This window comes from Amblyomma mixtum, chromosome 5, assembly GCF_055824585.1.
Source record: "Amblyomma mixtum isolate Tamu chromosome 5, ASM5582458v1, whole genome shotgun sequence".
NCBI lineage: Eukaryota > Metazoa > Arthropoda > Arachnida > Ixodida > Ixodidae > Amblyomma > Amblyomma mixtum.
In genome coordinates this window covers 197,629,756-197,647,484 of record NC_143016.1, presented here as the reverse complement: position 1 = coordinate 197,647,484, position 17,729 = coordinate 197,629,756, and the positions used below count along the sequence as shown (strand labels likewise).

Sequence of the window (17,729 nt, the reverse complement as noted above, 5' to 3'; positions counted from 1 at the left end):
ACACACACACACACACACACACACACACACACACACACACACACACACACACACACACACACACACACACACACACACACACACACACACACACACACACACACACACACACCATCACACACACTCACACACTTCCCGAATCGAGAATTACGTATCGAAGAGAGGCGCACGAACGAGGACGGCGATTTATTTCCCACGGTTGGGCCGGGGCCCCAGACGAAGGCCGGTGCCAGGCCGGAACATCGCAAATAAGCTTCGTGTTCGTACGCCCCTCTTGATATATATATATATATATATATATATATATATATATATATATATATATAGGTACAGTATTACGACAAACGCGACTGTTCTTTTAACGTTTATTTTGCCAACAGTTTCGGGAATGGTATTCCCTTTGTCAGGGCAGGCTTACAATGAATCCGTTTCGTCAATATAAGGACACAGATCAAGGGAGGGGGTATAATTTCCGCCCTCTAAACAAACTTGAGAATGAGGGCAGGGGACCGTATAATAGGCAGCACGACAAGTCTCACACGGGCCGCGGTTGAACAACAACCAGAAAAACAAACGGGGAGGTGGAAATGGTAAAGTAGTAGCAAAGAACGAGCCTGAACAGCACAGCGATAGAAGGGGCAAAAGAGCGTTAAACCCGGCTCTCGGCGCACACGGAAGCCGCTACCCCCCCCCCCCCCTCCCCCCCAAATACGCGCACACCCCCGCAAGACGCCGCCGGGTCCGAGCGGGCGGCCCGTATCAGGTATCCTGAGACGCTTGCAAGGGACGCGTTCGAGACACGGCCAACACTCACTTGTTAACCGCTGCAACGGCAACTTGCGACTGTGCCCTCTGCGTATTTTTGCTTCATTTCGCCGCTTTGCTCTTTTGTCGGGCCTTTCTACCCGACAATCTGGCGCCCCTTTTCCCATAAATATACTAGGCTGTCCAAACCCGTGTCCCGCAGTGAGCTTCCCGTGAAAAAACACACACCCGACGGACGCTGTTTTTTCACGGGAAGCTCACTGCGGGACACGGGTTTGGACAGCCTAGTATATTTATGGGAAAAGGGGCGCCAGATTGTCTGGTAGAAAGGCCCGACAAAAGAGCAAAGCGGCGAAATGAAGCAAAAATACGCAGAGGGCACAGTCGCAAGTTGCCGTTGCAGCGGTTAACAAGTGAGTGTTGGCCGTCTCTCGAACGCGTCCCTTGCAAGCGTCTCAGGATACCTGATACGGGCCGCCCGCTCGGACCCGGCGGCGTCTTGCGGGGGTGTGCGCGTATTAGGGGGGGGGGGGGGGTAGCGGCTTCTGTGTGCGCCGAGAGCCGGGTTTAACGCTCTTTTGCCCCTTCTATCGCTGTGCTGTTCAGGCTCGTTCTTTGCTACTACTTTACCATTTCCACCTCCCCGTTTGTTTTTCTGGTTGTTGTTCAACCGCGGCCCGTGTGAGACTTGTCGTGCTGCCTATTATACGGTCCCCTGCCCTCATTCTCAAGTTTGTTTAGAGGGCGGAGATTATACCTCCTCGCTTGTTCTGTGTCCTTATATTGACGAAACGGATTCATTGTAAGCCTGCCCTGACGAAGGGAATACCATTCCCGATACTGTTGGCAAAATAAACGTTGAAAGAACAGTCGCGTTTGTCGTAATACTGTACCTAAACTAGTAAGTAAACTGGGCCATTGGAACTCCTACTGAATACAATATATATATATATATATATATATATATATATATATATATATATATATATATATATATATATATATATATATATATATATATATATATTGGTTTATGGGGTTTCACGTCCCAGAGCGACTAAGGCTATGAGAGACGCCGTAGTGGAGGGCTCCGGATATTTCGACCACCTGGGGTTCTTTAACGTGCAGACATCGCACAGTACACGAGCCTCTAGAATTTCTCCTCCAAAGAAATTCGACCGCCCCGGCCGGGATCGAACCCGCGTCTTTCGGGTCAGCAGCCGAGCACCATAACCACTGAGCCACCGCGGCCGCATATATATATATATAGGTTGCGAAAGCATGAAGTACTTGACTGCTTACAAGAGTATACAGCGAAGTATACGCTTCGTTAAAGGAAACATATTTATTCGACTCAACGTTTCGATCGGAAGACCGATCTTCTTCAGGAGTGATTTTACTTTGTTACTACATCCCCTTTTATAGGGGTGGGCACAGCACAGGTGAGAAACACAAAGCACATAGCAGAGAAATACACATAAAAAATATAGAGGGAGTGCGACCCATACGAAAAAAAAAGTGCGATGAACAGGTATTCAGTAAGAAAATACAACGTCCAGATGGGGCCTCTACTTTATTTATTAACAAAGGAAAATTGGGTCACTGACCAAGTCAAAAGATGAAAAATGACGTTTCGGGAACTTCCAGCGGCGCATGAAGGAGCACCAGGGCGACGTCAGAAACAAGCGGGCTACAAAAAATGCAGTTGCAGAGCACGTGCTGTCCACTGGCCACGAGATAGGCTGGGATGAGGTGGAAATCTTGGAGACGGAAAGAAACCTATCTGCAAGACTGCATCTAGAATCGCTAATCATCCAGAGAACGGCCAACACGCTAAACAAGAATCAGGTCAGGCTGCATCATATCTACGTGAAAAGTTTGCAGAAGATTCTGAAGCGTATATAACCATCCCTTCTTCTGTGACAGCCTTATTGTGAACAAGGGCCCCGTATGGGACCCGAAACCTCAGTTTTCATCTTTTGACTTGGTCAGTGACCCAATTTTCCTTTGTGAATAAATAATGCTTCACCCTGACCAGACGGTGTTCCGTCGAAGCTTGGACTATGTAGCCTCTGCTTTGTTAAGCACCGCAGGCTTGCATATTGGCAGGCGTGTCCAGCTCCGAGGGGCTCGACAGGGTGCGTGACCGTGCAGTAACTTTCGTGGAAAAATGCGGGAAGTTGTCCCTTCACCTGGCCGCGAGGGCAGGAAAAAGAAAAGAGAAATTATATCTGACTCCCAACTGAGAGAGCAGGGAAGAGAAAAAAAAGAGACAACGAGACAACGAAAAGAGCAGGGAAAGGACCTCGGGAAAAAAAACCCTTTAAAGCAGTGTTTTTTCTTTAAAGGTTTTTTTTCCCAGGGCCCGCTATCTTGCGGCCGAGCATATGTGGGCCAGACGGGCAGATGCCTAATGAAAGACTAAGGGAGCACAACCGCAACTGTCACCAGATTAACTCACCTGGAAATCTGGCGGCACACTGCGCCAGGTGGGATAGTTGCAAACCCCAATTCCAACAGACCACAGTTCTGCTGAAATCCAGAGAAAAGACAATCAGGGAGCTGTGGGAAGCTTACTGCATGGAATCGGGAAAAGGGACCTGCGTAAGTGACCCCTCGGTTTTGCTTTCCAAACAGGAAAAGCAACTCTTGGATCAGTGTGACCGATTGTAATCCAATCAGCTGGGACAAAATCTTTTTTTGATGCTTGTTAACATGATTGAAAAACTGCTGCTTAACTCCGTTTTTTTGGTGATTTATGTTATGACGTGAAGCTTATGTGTGTTCATCGCAATAAACGTGTGTGTTATGTGTGTTCATCGCAATGTGTGTTATATATGTGTGTTCATCGCAATAAAACTTCTGTTGACAGTTTGCGCACGAGAGTTTGTATCATCCCTATTTTGTCCCGTCTTTTCAAAAGCGCAATTATGTTTGATCAAGAATAGTAGCTTCGCCGCCGCGGTGGCTCAGTAGTTACGACTCACCCGAAAACACGCGAGTTCGATCCCGGTCGCGGCGGTCGAGTTTTGATCGAAGCGAAATTCTAGAGGCCTGTGTACTGTGGGGTGCATTGCTGTGGAGGTCGTCGAGAAGATATGATACAAAAGACATAAAGCGCCGTCCTGTTTTGACGAACGTCATTCTTTTCTACTTTAGAGATGCTTCAGCCGGATTCCATTGGTACGGCCTCAGGGATCTGCAGCGGGCTGGTTGCTGTAAGATCTTAAAAGCAGGGTGACCTTCGCCACTTGTTCGCAAAGAATTTCACAGCACGAGAAGAAAATGGTGGCAGCACTGGCTGTGGCGATGAAATACTCTTGCAGCGTGAAAGCCACACCTAGGGTTGATAAAGCCACACGTGAGCCTGGGACTGACGAATACTGGAGAACGAACTCGACTTGAGCATTCATACTTCATAAAATCTACAAGAGAGGCTTCCGATAGGGTTTTGGGCCAAGAGGGGAAGGTTGGCTTAGTCTTACAAAGCCTGTGTCATGCAGTCCTTGGGGAAGGAACGCTCGGAGAATCAGATGAATTCCTCGTACGGATAACGTAAGATTTATGTGCGTTATCGCGTCTGTGGAAATCGTCCCATTACTGCCTGCCATTCAGTTTACAAGGAATTGAGGTTGCGAAGCAGCTCAACAGTGCCCGCATCGTTCCAGAAAGTTATCACCCGCGGCGTATGCTCGAAAAGCGAACGTTCTTGTGGGGTAGTACAAGGGCTGATAACATCACATGCAAGGGCGTTTATCTTATATAGGATAAAAGTTGTGTTGACGATGGTGTCCGGCGACGATAAGAGCACAAAAGTAAAACTCACCGTTCGTGGGGGTCACCAGACAGCGCATGTCAAAGCCTTCCGCGCTCAGTGTAGAATCGGCAGCCGTTTGCTCGAGAGGTACAGTGAACAACTCACAGATATTAGAAGTGTCACCTCGCGGTGGCTGCGTAGCCAGTTTTAGGAAGAAAGCGCTGTCTGTGGCCCTTCTGCCTGCGTTCGTGTCTTTGGCGCTGTTTTAAGAAGCATGAACCACCTGCCATCCCGCATGTCTGCCCTTAGCTCAGTCTGTTTTACAGTTTCAGAAAATCAAGTGCAGGCAGACATTTGCCATTAGTGTATTGCACCGTATGCTAAATTTGATTTTTTAACTGAGCTCTATCTTACCTGTTATAATCTATGGGGCAGAAACGTGGAGGCTAACAAAGAGGGTTAAGTTAAGGACAGCGCAGCGAGCTATGGAAAGGAAAATGATAAGTTTAACATTAGGAGATCGGAAGAGGGCGGAGTGGGTGAGAGAACAAACGCGGGTTAATGGCATCCTAGTTGAAATCAAGAGGAAGAAATGGGCTTGGGCAGGGCATGTAATGCGAAGGCAAGATAACCGCTGGTCCTTAAGGGTAACGGAGTGGATTCCAAGAGAAGGCAAGCGTAGCAGGGGGCGGAATAAAGTTAGGTGGGCGGATGATATTAAGAAGTTTGCGGGGATGCGGTGGCCGCAACTGGCAAAGGACAGGGTTATTGGAGAGACATCGGAGAGGCCTTTGCCCTGCAGAGGGCCCTAGATATGTATCAGCAGCGCGAACACCACACAGGAAGAAGAAGGAGAAGAAGGTAAAAAGTGACTGTACAAAGTCAAAACTTCAGCGCTCTTTACCTTCTTCTCCTTCTTCTTCCTGTGTGGTGTTCGCGCTGCTGATACATATGGATCGCAACCAACTAGCCCGACAGATGGTGTTATTCAAGAGGGCCCTAGACAGGCTGATGATGATGACTCATCATTTATTTATGTACTCTAAAGCATTCCTAATAGTTGCTCGCGACCTCACCTTGCGTAATTAATGTGAAAAAGAAAAATGTAAGCCGACCAGAAGTACTTGGTAAAACGTGGTTAATGTGAGTTTGAACAATACTTCTGTAGAAAGTCAAAACTTTCTTCTTGCCTTTTTAACAAAGACCGGAAGAGATGCAGTCAAATCTTAGATTTCATTACGCAGACTAAAGTCAACTAAAGTAAGCGCTCATCTGCTCTGCACTCAGACCCCATCATGTATGATGCCACGCTTACTGCGAATTTCTGCTGGAGGCCCTACCGGCAGTGGATCGTCGTTCTCTTTTTCAAACCTCGTGGCAGCGCAGGGAAAAGACGCACAGCAGAAAAGGGTTAATGGATGCCCTCATAGTGAACGGACGCTGCCACTCTAGCCTTGTGCTTCGTAGCTGGCAACACGCAGGTTTGTCAGACCACAAAGTACTCTGCATGCCTATGAGGTAATGGGACTTTTTGTACCACCTAAAAATAAAAATGCGTAGAGTGGCTAATGATGTCTCGTCGCATTTATTTCATTCTTCCTCCGCTAAAGGCACTGATTGTGTTTTGCATGAGGTTCTAATTTTTCTACTTGCTATTTCTTTTTTAATTTCTGGCGCACAAAGGCAGTGAATAGCAAACTTTTTTCATCAAGCGGAAGATAATGTGCGTAGTTTAGAGATCAAAATTTAGAAAAAAAAATGCCTAATTCCTTCTCTGAAACGCGATGCGCCCGCAGGGAGAAAAATAAAAAGCTTACAAAAAATAAAAATAAAAAGCTTACAGGCTGTGTTATTAATCTAGGAAGCTCTCAGAGGTTCTGAATTTAGTTCAAAGAAACTTTTGATGGCAATTGAGACGTGAATGATGTAGGACAGTAAGGTTGTTAAGCGTCGTATGCCAGACTGGTTCATTTCATCGCCTTTTCTCAAAATTCAACCTGCGTGACCGTCTGAGGAGTGACCGCAGCGGCGGCGACGTTCATAAACCCGAAGGCCAGGTAGATGCTATGCTGCGACCATTTGCTTATTAGCTTTTGTCCGAGGGATATGGCGCGAGCGGACGAGGAGAGCCGGGAACAACCAACAGGGCGGCCGCTGAAACTGCCAACACTTATTGAGAGCAGAGAACACGCGTTTACACTCACAAGCACGGGCAGCTGAGCGAACCCAGCCAGCTGCAGCAGCCACACGGGAGCCAGCGAACGTCAAAAAGAACAACGGGAGCAGCGAGCGCAAGCGAGGAACAAAGCGAAATAAATCATTTTTAACAAACGTCACGAGAGTAGGTTGCCGTACTTTACGGCTCTTGCTGCGTTAACGCAGGCGTTGTTGCAGTCGGCGCTGCAACAATGGCGCGAAGAGAAAGAAAGCACGCGGGGCGGATTTTTGCCTTAGCTAGCGAGAGCGCATATGCTCTGTAGAGGAATGCGTAGCAACGCTGCCACTCGTGTGCTTATCGGATAGCCTCTGCCGGCTTGTAAAGCTCCTTCGTGCACCTCACTATACCACCGAGATATGTTGAAGACCACTGGCACGCATATACTAACCCCCACCGCGGCCGAACGGTATTATCTGCGACTTGGCGGGCATTCTAGGGGCGAGAGGTTTTCGTCTTCCTCTCTCGAGGAACCTGCTGCCTGGCGCGGCCCAGCAGCAACTTGCGCGTCCAGGTAGCCTTGGCCTACGTACGTGAACCGTTTGTCGGTTGCATATTTGGTGGAGGTGATGTGAACCGTACCCTGTACGCTGACTTCGATCACACGGTGTTTTGCGCTGTTCCGTCGCAAATGAATAACCAACATGCCCAAGCTGCTGGCCAGGATATCCTAGAAGAGTACTGCATCTTTGCAACTGATGAAACAATGCTCAATTGTTTCTGGTTCATCACAAAGGCGGCAATTAACGGTAGACACAAAAATGCCCTTTTTCTCTAACCATGTTCTAACGGGCAACGTACCGGTGTGTAACTTAAAGAAAAAGGTCTTTGTACACGGCGAGACTGACATCTTACGTACTCTTGAGTACGTCATGCCCCGGTAAACCAAAATACAGAGAGCGGTACATGGGCGGAGGGAAGAGAATACTAATCAAATCCTTATACAACTTTTTCCTCGACATTAAAAATAGAACTCAGGAGAAAAACGAACAATTAGGAAACGGGTAGCCAAATACACCTCTTGCCCCACAAACACGGACGGTCACAAACATTGGAAGACACAATGAGGTTGGGTAAAACATGAACTAAATTTGTTTGCAGGAATGAACGTACTATTGGGTGTGTAGTGTCACGGAAAAACATGAAACGTGACAATATCTGTCGGACATACAGCTGAACTAGACCAAGGCCGCCAGCGCTTACAGGCCGAAAAAGGTTATCACGCCTCATGGATTCAAAAGACGAATCCCACACAAAAGTAGCGAAAACCCTGTGAAAACGCTGGATAGGAAGTCTTGCGAAATGAATTATTTGCAGTACATAATATATTTTAGTGGCGAGAAACAGATTACAGGTGGTCGTCCTGCCAAAAATTGAGAGGCCATGGGGGACAAACGTTTGAAGAGTTGCCACGCGGTCTTTCCATTAATGTACGCTATGCTTATAGGCGCTCAAAGGGACGCCAAGGTACTTTGGTGGCCTGCATGTCCATGTTATACCAGCATATTCAGCAGGTGTCGAACCCCAGCTACCAAACCAAAGACCGCAACTCTTAGAGCGATAAATCCGACTTTCTGACACCGAACCAAAGTCCTCCGTTAAACGAATAACCTCATCGATGCTTGGCTTATCAGTACAAAAAAAAACGCAAGGTCATCTGCATAAGCCAATACCTTCAGTTCGTGCCCATTATTGGGAAACCACTGACAGCTCTACTGTTTATAGCACTTATGCCAAGTGGTTCCAAGTATAATGCGAACAGGAGCGGAGACAGTGGGCACTCTTGTTTCACCGAAGACTGAATTGGGACTGGCTGCGAGAGACAGCCATTAACAATCAAGCGCGTGGTACAGGATTTGTAACAAAGGCGTATGCCAGTAGAAAGTATTGAACCGAGATTGACGTGATTTAAAAGTGCAAAAAGAAATGAATGGCACACTCGATCAAATGCCTTTGCCAGGTCAATTTGCAGCATTGCTAATTGTTCTTGAGCGTCACTGCAATACTGCAACACCGTACGCGCTACATGTAGGTTAGATGGTATTGATCGTCCCCGCAAGCCACATGTTTGATGAGGCCCAATCAAAGTAGACATTGCAAGCTGCAGCCGATTTGACAGTACTTTAGCAAAAATCTTATTATCTACATTAGAAAGCGTGATTGGTCTGGAGCCATCTACAAATCCAAGTTTTTCCTTATCCTCTGTTTTTGATATCAAGACAATATGACTTTTCGTAAATGACTGAGGCAGAAATTCAACATCAATACTTGTCTCAAAAATTTGGAGCAGGACAGGGGCTAGAACGTATTTAAATGCCTTATAAAATTCTTCTGAGATGCCGTCAGGCCCCGGGGTTTTCGAAAGCGGCAATTGATGAATTGCATGCCAGCTCGATGGTTTGGAATGAACAAAGGCGCGTCTAGTGAATACGGTGTCTTCGTTCATTCCCATCTTCGTCCCTTCCCGTTACGACGAGGTTTAGGTGTCCACCGAGATATAAGAGACAGATACATTTCCTTTCCTCAAAAACCAATTTACCGACGAGCAAGGCATAGAGCCGAACGGGCGATGGACTCCCTGGCAGCGTTGCAAGACGCTGTCGCATTCCACTCTTAGAGGCGAAGCTTAACACCTTAACCGCACATCAGTGACACAAGCAGCAACAACACGCTTAAGGCTTTCGCCTCACCGCACTTTAGGTCAACAAAGTTCCCCCTGATTTTTCGATAGCGAATAGATTATTTCACACTCTGTGCTCCTCGTGCGTCCGACGTTTCGGTTTTCTGTTTTTGTACTGTTTTTTTATTAAAACCGAAAGTTGGATGAGTTAATGAATTTTAATCATGTAAATAATAGCATGAAACAAACACGAAAGCCAGGCAGGACAGACTGTGTTGTAATGCCTCAAAAAGTTTCTCTTTATCTCAAAAGCCATATTTTTAAAACTCAGTGGCGGGCTTCCCTGAAACGGCTGGTATTTATTTCATTTATTTATTTTGAACATACTGGAGGCTGAGCGCCCAAGAAGGAGTGGCATATATTGACATAAAATTTAAATAAAATAAAAAAGCATGACAGCACAAGTTACAAAACACATCAGCACATTGCATAATCCAGTTGAAACGGTTATTAGTGCACATAAAATATCAGCGCACACAAAAAAAAACTGACACAGTCAAAACCGACACCAAAGAACTGACAGGAGGCAAGATTTCATAGCTATTAAATACTTAATTCCAGCATATCTAAAGATTGGAGGGAAGAAGCAGGCAAACTATTCCAATCTGCAATTGTATTAGGGAAAAAGGAGAATTTGTATAAGTTAGTCCTTGCAAAGTGAGGCGTTAAAGAGAGGGCATGAGAGTAGAGTCTCCCTAGGGCTAAGAGGGCAAACGTAAGGGCTAGCATTAGTGCGAGTTTGTGATTAAGTAAAAGAAATAAAAATTTAAGACGGAGGAATTTTATTCTTGCTTGGAGAGTGACAATACCATTTTCTGCCATTAAATCAGATACCGAATCGGTGCGACCGAATTTGGAATAAATAAAACGCACTTAGAAGCGTCGAGGTGTTAACAGATAGAGATACAAACCTTGAGTGCGCTGATTACGCCAGATCGTTGCTTAATACTATTGTGGAAATAATCGTAACTCAGTCGTCTGGCATATGTTCCCAGTAGATATTCCTAACGGCTTTTCCTACTTCGCCAACGCAACGAGTCACAATGCGGTCGTAAACCTCGCAGGTGTTTCGTATCAGTTTCCAAGCAAACCTGCACTTCTATGCAAGCCCACCGGCCCACTACGGCTCGAAAGCTGTAGAAAGGAGAGAGCTGATGTTTGTGGGTTTCTTCCCGCAAGTAAGGGGCGAAGTGACAGCATGCCGTCAGGGCGAAGTCACAATGGAATGGTCTCTCGCAGCCGACCGCCACCACTGGTACCAGCAGGGGGCCCAGGGCATCACCGAGCGGCTCGCCCGGAGGCCCAACGAGCGCCGGGCGCGGCATGTGGTGCTCTTCCTGGGCGACGGGATGGGCATCCCCACGGTGACGGCGGCGCGCATCTACAAGGGCCAGCGGCTGCACCGCCAAAGCGGCGAAGAGCAGCAGCTCTCATGGGACCAGTTCCCGCACGTGTCCCTCTCCAGGACGTATGGGCTGGACGTGCAGACGTCGGACTCGGCGAACACGGCCACCGCCTACCTGTGCGGGGTAAAGGCCAACGTCGAGACCCTGGGCGTCGACTCGCACGTCAAGGTTTGTGGCATTCCTTTCGATAAACGAAGCTGTCGCACAGAGCCAGTGAAGCGACACGCTGCCGCGTATTGAGTGTAAGCATGAAATGTCTGCCTGCGTAAAGCATTATAGCACCAGTGTCTCTTTGAGCTGTTCTCGGTAGTTATCTTGGCTGCTTAATGGACCGCCGTTTCGGTTTTCAATTTGCGACGAAATGCCGCAAACAAACGTGGAAATGCCGATCGTCGGAGCATATATTTTACTAGCATTTGAACCTCTTAAGTTACGGCATGACAAATGGTGCCCACACCATGTACCAACACTATGTCATCCAGTTTTCAATGTCAAGTTGAGCGCCTTCTTTCTGCTGGCTATCCCCGTCATCTACTTCTTGGCACCTGCGAAAGCCGGTTTCAAAGGCTAAAATCTTCACATGAAAAAGATAAAAGATGCTCGGAACTCAAGCCACCATTTGTCATGCCGTATTTTCATTGCCTATTCCATAACATCAATAAGGTAGCGGAAAGGTATGGGATTTGCGTTGTTTTTTCGGCACCCTGCAAACTGAAAAAAGTGAGCCCTCTTCTGACTGGAACAAGAAACGAACCCACCACTTGCAAGAAGAACCACCGGAACAAGGTCACGAAATGTGTTTCCGAAGTTGTTTCTGAAATACCTCTGTCATGCGTTCGTTCCTACATAGGCCAGACGGGCCGTTGTTTTAATGAGCGGGCTTTGGAACACAGGCGATCCCTCAGCAGCGGCACTGGCAGCAATGTACCCTTGCATTGTAAGAGCTGCGACACCAAAAACTGCTCTTCTTACCTGGAAAAAACAAAGTTCCTTTCTAAGGTCAAAACTAAAGCCGGAAGAGAAGTTATCGAGGCTTATTTCATTTCCAAAAGGGGCGAGAAGTGTGTTAGCGCGCCTTCTTTATTTCTTTCAAGGCAAGAGATCAATTTCTTAGATGGGCACATCCGAGCTTTTCATGGGTCGTAACCACACGTGGTCTTGTGGACACTGTCATTGCCGTACGCACGTTGCCTTTGCTTCTGCTTGTCTCCTTGTTTGCAGTAATAGCCTTTATAAGCACCCTGCTTTCGCTAAATAAAGTCAGTTGGAAGTCTGCGCTTTGTGTGTGTGTATTCGTGCCTTCTTTTGTCCCGTCGTCTTCCCTTAGTGCACTTATAAGGCCCCCCGCCGTCTTTCCTTTAGTGGTAAGTTGCGCCTCTTGTGGTTCTGCGCAGCAGTTACCGGCGTAGACTCGACTTGGGCCTAGAGAGCGACGAGCGTGTTTTCGAGCGCTCTTGAGTTGCTGGATTATTATGTGCCACTTGCAGTAACTGCTATCTGGGATACTGCTGTCTAAGCCGGTCGCCGCCGGCTTGCTGCCGGAGGCCACCGTTGCTAGGTGGTACCCCCGTCAGAGTTTTTCGCTCCTGCATGACCCCGCCGGACTAATGTGAGCCACTGAGCGGACTGCCACTACCCGAAGAAAGAGGCGTGCAGGCTCCAGACAACCCGGATTCCAAAGGCCAAAGATGCTCCTCCCGCTGGGCACCAACCCCTTCGCCCCGCTCTGTCTCGAGGAACATAGCGGCACTGGAGGCATATCTGAGCATCCTTTTCTTGAAGCTCGCATCAGTTCTGCCGCATCGGATGGAGGATAAAGAAGCAGGAAGCTTGCTCTTGTTCACAACTGCACAGCACCCGTAACATGTACAGGGATTACTCCCATGCGTTAGGTTCCTGTTATTTGTCAGGACGAGATCAAGAGGAAGAAATGGGACTGGGCAGGGCATATGCAATGCGAGGGAAAGATAAACACATGTCGTTATGGGTAACGGAGTGGAATCCGAGAGAACGCAAGTGCAGGAGAGGGTGGCAGAAAGCCAAGTGGCCGGAATAGATTAAGAAGATTTGAGGGAATACGGTGGCCGCAGCAGCAAAGGACAGGGTTAAAAGAATATACATGGGAGAGGCTTTTGCCCTGCAGAGGGCGTAGTCAGGCTGATGATGATGATGATTATCAGTCGATCCTTCGATCATATGACTCTGTCTATCCATATAATTGCTCATCCTTGATGCTGCATGACTGCTTAGGCCGAAGCCTAAGCAGCCATTTCGCATCATGGATCAGCGCATTAAACGGATCGACCGAGTCATAACTCGACGTACTAAGACAGATCTCCGTCTCTGTGAGGAAGATCCAATGCGGAGTTTTCGATCCGCTACTTAAGCCAGAGCGTCCAGCTCGCTGCCCACGCCGTGCAAGCGATGTGCCTTTCGCACTTCTTGTTGTAGCATGCCTTCGAATTAGTGGACAGGACGTGCCATTTCAAGCATGCGAAACCGCTGGTCTCATTCAAACAAACGGTGTTATTAGAAGCGCTTCTGACATGATTACTGTGGGACTGACTAATTATTTGCGTTGCCGCAAGTGCCAAATCCTGGCGGCGCACCCTCTTGGGCACAAAGACAGGCCGTGCATTTTGGAAGACAACAGCCCACCCTACAAAATCGGACAGCGGTCGTTTAGCGTCCATATTTTTCCGTGCATTCCACGAGCTGCGGTTTGTGATATGTCACAAGATTCGGAATTGTACGCAGCAATGCCCCAACGTGGTGGCGGCAAGATGCTCCTCCTGAGGTTTGCGGGAACAGAAGAGGGCGCACCAAGCTCGATAGCAGAGACGAAAGGCGGGGGTTGCGGTGGTTATTTTTGGTCACAACCTATGGTTGTCCGAAATGGCGACGGCTCAACAAACAGATCACACAATAGCGTAAGTCGGCTACAAAATGGCTGCGCATGAAATGGCAGACACATGAAGGTCGGCGCCACGAACTCGAGGGTGGAACAGAAATAAACACATCTGGACTCGTGGTCAAGGCAACATGCGGCAGTTTCTACACTGAACCGCGAATTAGAATGCAGCGAAACCTCCTTCTCTAATGCCGCAAGGCAGCTAGTCCTGAGCATGCTTCACCGGGTCCCTTGAGTTCTCCCCGTGCGCCCACCTGCGGTTCTGCCTCAGCAGCAAATGCGCCTCGATGTAATGCAGTTCAGACAGCGACGACCTTCTAATAGCCCCGCGATAATTCATATCTTCTTGCACCAATGATATCCGAAGATCTCGAGCTGTTCCTTGAACGCCGTATTGCACAATCAGACTGCTGGCCATCCCCCAAAGAACTTATGAGCCATGTTTTTTTTTCATAAGAAGACACAATACAAAACAGACACGAGAAAGGTGGACAGGACAGCGTGCTACTGACAACTGCTTCATTTATTGGAATGTTCAAGAAGAACAGCGCGAAAAGACAAGGACCAAAGGAAGATACACAAAGACAAGCGCTTGTCTTTGTGTATCTTCCTTTGGTCCTTGTCTTTTCGCGCTGTTCTTCTTGAACATGGCATACCAACTCGCCCAAGCATCAGTCCTAACGAGATTTATTGGAAGACACGCATAATGTTACGTAACATATATATGCAGCAGAAGCAATCTGCTAGGCGGAGAATCGATGGCGTGGTACAGCCGAACAGAACGCAAGCACACACCACAGCGTCTTCGTCGTTCTAGTGATTTCGTCGTCCTCCCAGCGCCAGTAGCACCCCCCCCCCCCCCCCCCGCGGAAAAACGTAGTCCCGGTTTCAGGCGTGCCACATGAGCGATGTCGTTGTGGGGCGTAGCGGGCCGGGAAAGTGGATGCAGTGGCGGTGATTTGCCACATCACCGCGGTCACGGGACGTACAACGCGGTAAGGGCCTGTATAGCGCGGCAAAAATTTTCCACACAGGTCCACGGGACGGGACGGGGCGCAGAGCAACACAAGGGAGCCAGGAGCGCTGCTGAACATATAGGGGCGTGTGGAGGAGGTATCGCAGGTGCGAGCGTCTCCAGTTCACGTAGAACAATCCGCGTAACCGAATCGGCGACAGGAGGAGCGTCCGAGGCCGTCCGGAACAGAGATCGCTGGTCCTCACAGGAAGATGTCGCGGCTCTGTTCTGAAGGCGGGAAAACGACAGCGGAATGCGGCGGCCGTTGACTTGCGCAAATCGACTGCACTCTTTAATCATGGTGTCAGCAGTGGAGCAGTCTTTCCAAACAACCAGGTGGAGAGCATCGTCTGCAAAGCTCTTGAACACGGGGCCCACCTTGTCTGTTTCGCTCACGGCAGCGTCGACCTTGGGGCAAAGAGCCAAGATGTCGTGAATCTAGGCCACGTAGCTTTCAGTCGAAGACTGGTCTCGTTTTACGGGGCGAGGTGTTTTTACGGGGCGAGGTGCCAATCATTAGGCCTACCGAACAGAGTTCTCAGCTTCACTTTAAATGTGTCCCAGCTGGTTAGGTCGTCCTCGTGGGTTTCATACCACACTCGTGCCATTGAGATAAAATATGACATTAGCAAGCGTTAATGTTGGGTCCCCCGTTTTGCAAGTGCTGACGCCTTGGTAGAGACTAAGCCTGTGTTCAACATCTATGCAATCAGTGTCGGAAGAGGTACCGGAGTCGCGAGGATGAGCGATGACCATGAAAGGAGCGAGGCATCTTGACTTCCCGGCTTGAACCATGGCGGTAGACCCGGCCCCTCCGAAGCTCTGCAGTGGGCTGAGTATAAAATCCGCACCACCACCAAAGATGTTGGAGAGGGCGCTGCTGTCGCCGAGGTGTGTGGACGTGCTCCCATCGGCTTCGCTATCTTCACATGCTTCCGCAGCGATTTCTATCTAATTTCGCCGAAATTCTTGCACCAGCAATTCCGTGAGGTTGCAAGGAATCCGTGGATACCAATTTTTGAGGTGGGCCATCATTTATGACGAATCTACAAGTACTTTTCTGCCGTGTCCACGCCGCCGTCGAACTGGGCCTAGGTGCGCACGCCAGACGCTAGCGTCTCAACCGACGCGCGCCTGCTGCGCGTCGGTCCAGGAACGCGCTAGCTCGGCGAGACGCCACCCGCCCTTCGCGCCCGGCGCGACAGGAAGATAATGGCAACTTCTACCGAGGAAATGGATAGCTCTGCGGAAGATTTACCAGCACCGCCGACTACTTCAGCAACAGCTAATGGACAAGAGGACGAGACGGGCTGGAAAGTGGTGACCAGCCGGAAAACGAAGAAGAAGGAACGCGCCCCATCATCCACTGCGCAACTTTCACAGAAAGCAAGCGACGGCCAGGTGAGCTCTTCTCGTACGTCTCCTAACATTATGAACAGGGTGATAAGAGCCTCACCCATGCCACCCCTACCGCAAGACGACATCAAAATAGTGCTTCGCCCAAAGGGCGGCTTGAACTTACAAAAGATCGGACCTGCCTTAGTGAGCAAAGCCCTCATGGAAGCAGTTGAACTTAATCCTGAGCAGACTACGGAGGACATTATATGTCCCAATATTACGCAGAACATCATGGTGGCGAGCACGCCCTTTCGAGAGAATGCAGACAAGTACGCGGATGTAAAGGCTATCCGAATAGCCGGAAAAGAGTACGCAGTCAGCGCTTACGAAACTGCCCCAAGCGACACCTGCAAAGGGGTAATCAGATACATTGACACTGCCGACGATCACAGAACTATTGAAAGAAACATCGTAAATGACCGCAACTCCTTGGCACTAGCGGCGAAAAGAATCAAGACCTCAGGGTCAGTGATCATTGTGTTTGATGGCCTTCGCGTCCCAAACTTCGTTAGATATGGCCCCACGCTGGTACCCTGCTACTTGTATCGCAGACAAGTAGACGTATGCTACGTATGCGGCAAGCTCGGACATCGTGCGGACGTTTGCCCCGAGCCGGGCTCCACCGAATGCAGGGGCTGTGGCCTTCCTAACCCCACCTCATCCCACGTGTGCGATCCGAAATACAAGCTGTGCGGGGGCTTGCACGCGACAGCGGACAAGGTGTGTAGGAAACGCTATCTGATTCCATACGTAGTACGCGCTCGACGACAACGAGCGCGACGGGAGCAACAAGAGATAGCACAGCTAGTCGCAGAAGACAAGCAGCACGCGGAGCGAGGCCGATCTGTGTCCAAGACGTCGGCACGCAGCCGCTCCCGCTCTCAATCGCGGAGCCGCACACCTGCGGGGCCAAGCAGGAGTCGTTCACAGGTGCGCTTCGGTGGAAAGAACAACGGATGTGATGGCACGTGGGCGGACAAGGTCAGAGGCGCTATGACGACCACTCCAAAGGAAAGTGAGTCCCGCAACCCAGATAAAGAATGGATAGCTATGTTAGAACAGGAACTAAGAGAGCTAAAAGCCGCTTATAATAAGCTAAAACTCGAATTAACTAAGATAGGTAAAGCGAACAGCAGTCAACCAACGCAGACTCCCTAGCCATCAACCGATATGGAAACTCCCCAACTCATTGAGGATGACAGACAGGAAGAACAACGCGAAGAATGCCGGCCTCCTAAGAAGCGCGCTGTAACGCAACCGCGAATAGCCGTGCGATCAAATGTTAAGGATGCCATGGACGCCATCAGCGAAATTATGAGGCTAATGCACGAGAGCATGGTGCAAATGAACGAAAAAATGGACATATTTAGCACGCGAGTACAGAAAATGGAAATGTATCTGAACAATACGGTAGTACCGGCGATGGAGAGGATTTCACAACACATCGGAACGCAAAGCCCACCTCGCGACGGTCTCACTGCAAGCGAAGGGGGCTACAACGGTCAACATGGCAGTGCCAAATAAGACACGCAATCTCCGCGTCTGGCAGTGGAACTGCAGGGGGATCGCCTCAAAAAGGGCG

General features: G+C 49.1%; 2 protein-coding genes across 3 annotated transcripts in view; both read left to right on the top strand.

Annotated features, from left to right (window-relative positions):
- LOC149345378 (alkaline phosphatase-like) overlaps positions 1 to 17,729 on the top strand; it is a 113,097-nt gene that overhangs the window by 41,838 nt on the left and 53,530 nt on the right. Inside the window, exon 2 of one of the 2 annotated variants that reach the window (XM_089546607.1) lies at positions 10,657 to 10,991. In XM_089546607.1, the coding sequence (XP_089402733.1) occupies positions 10,657 to 10,991 (335 nt within the window). Of the gene's footprint in view, positions 1 to 10,656; positions 10,992 to 15,622; positions 16,151 to 17,729 lie in introns of those variants that run through there. The other variant, XM_089546608.1, reaches the window with a different exon arrangement.
- Positions 16,157 to 17,313, top strand: LOC149345379 (uncharacterized). Its single transcript, XM_089546609.1, has one exon. It carries the CDS (start codon positions 16,181 to 16,183, stop codon positions 17,303 to 17,305), a length of 1,125 nt encoding a protein of 374 aa, XP_089402735.1. The 5' UTR covers positions 16,157 to 16,180; the 3' UTR covers positions 17,306 to 17,313.

Coding starts and splice junctions, on each gene's coding strand:
- LOC149345379 (XM_089546609.1), top strand. CDS start 16,181: ATGAACAGGGTGATAAGAGCCTCACCCATGCCACCCCTACCGCAAGAC.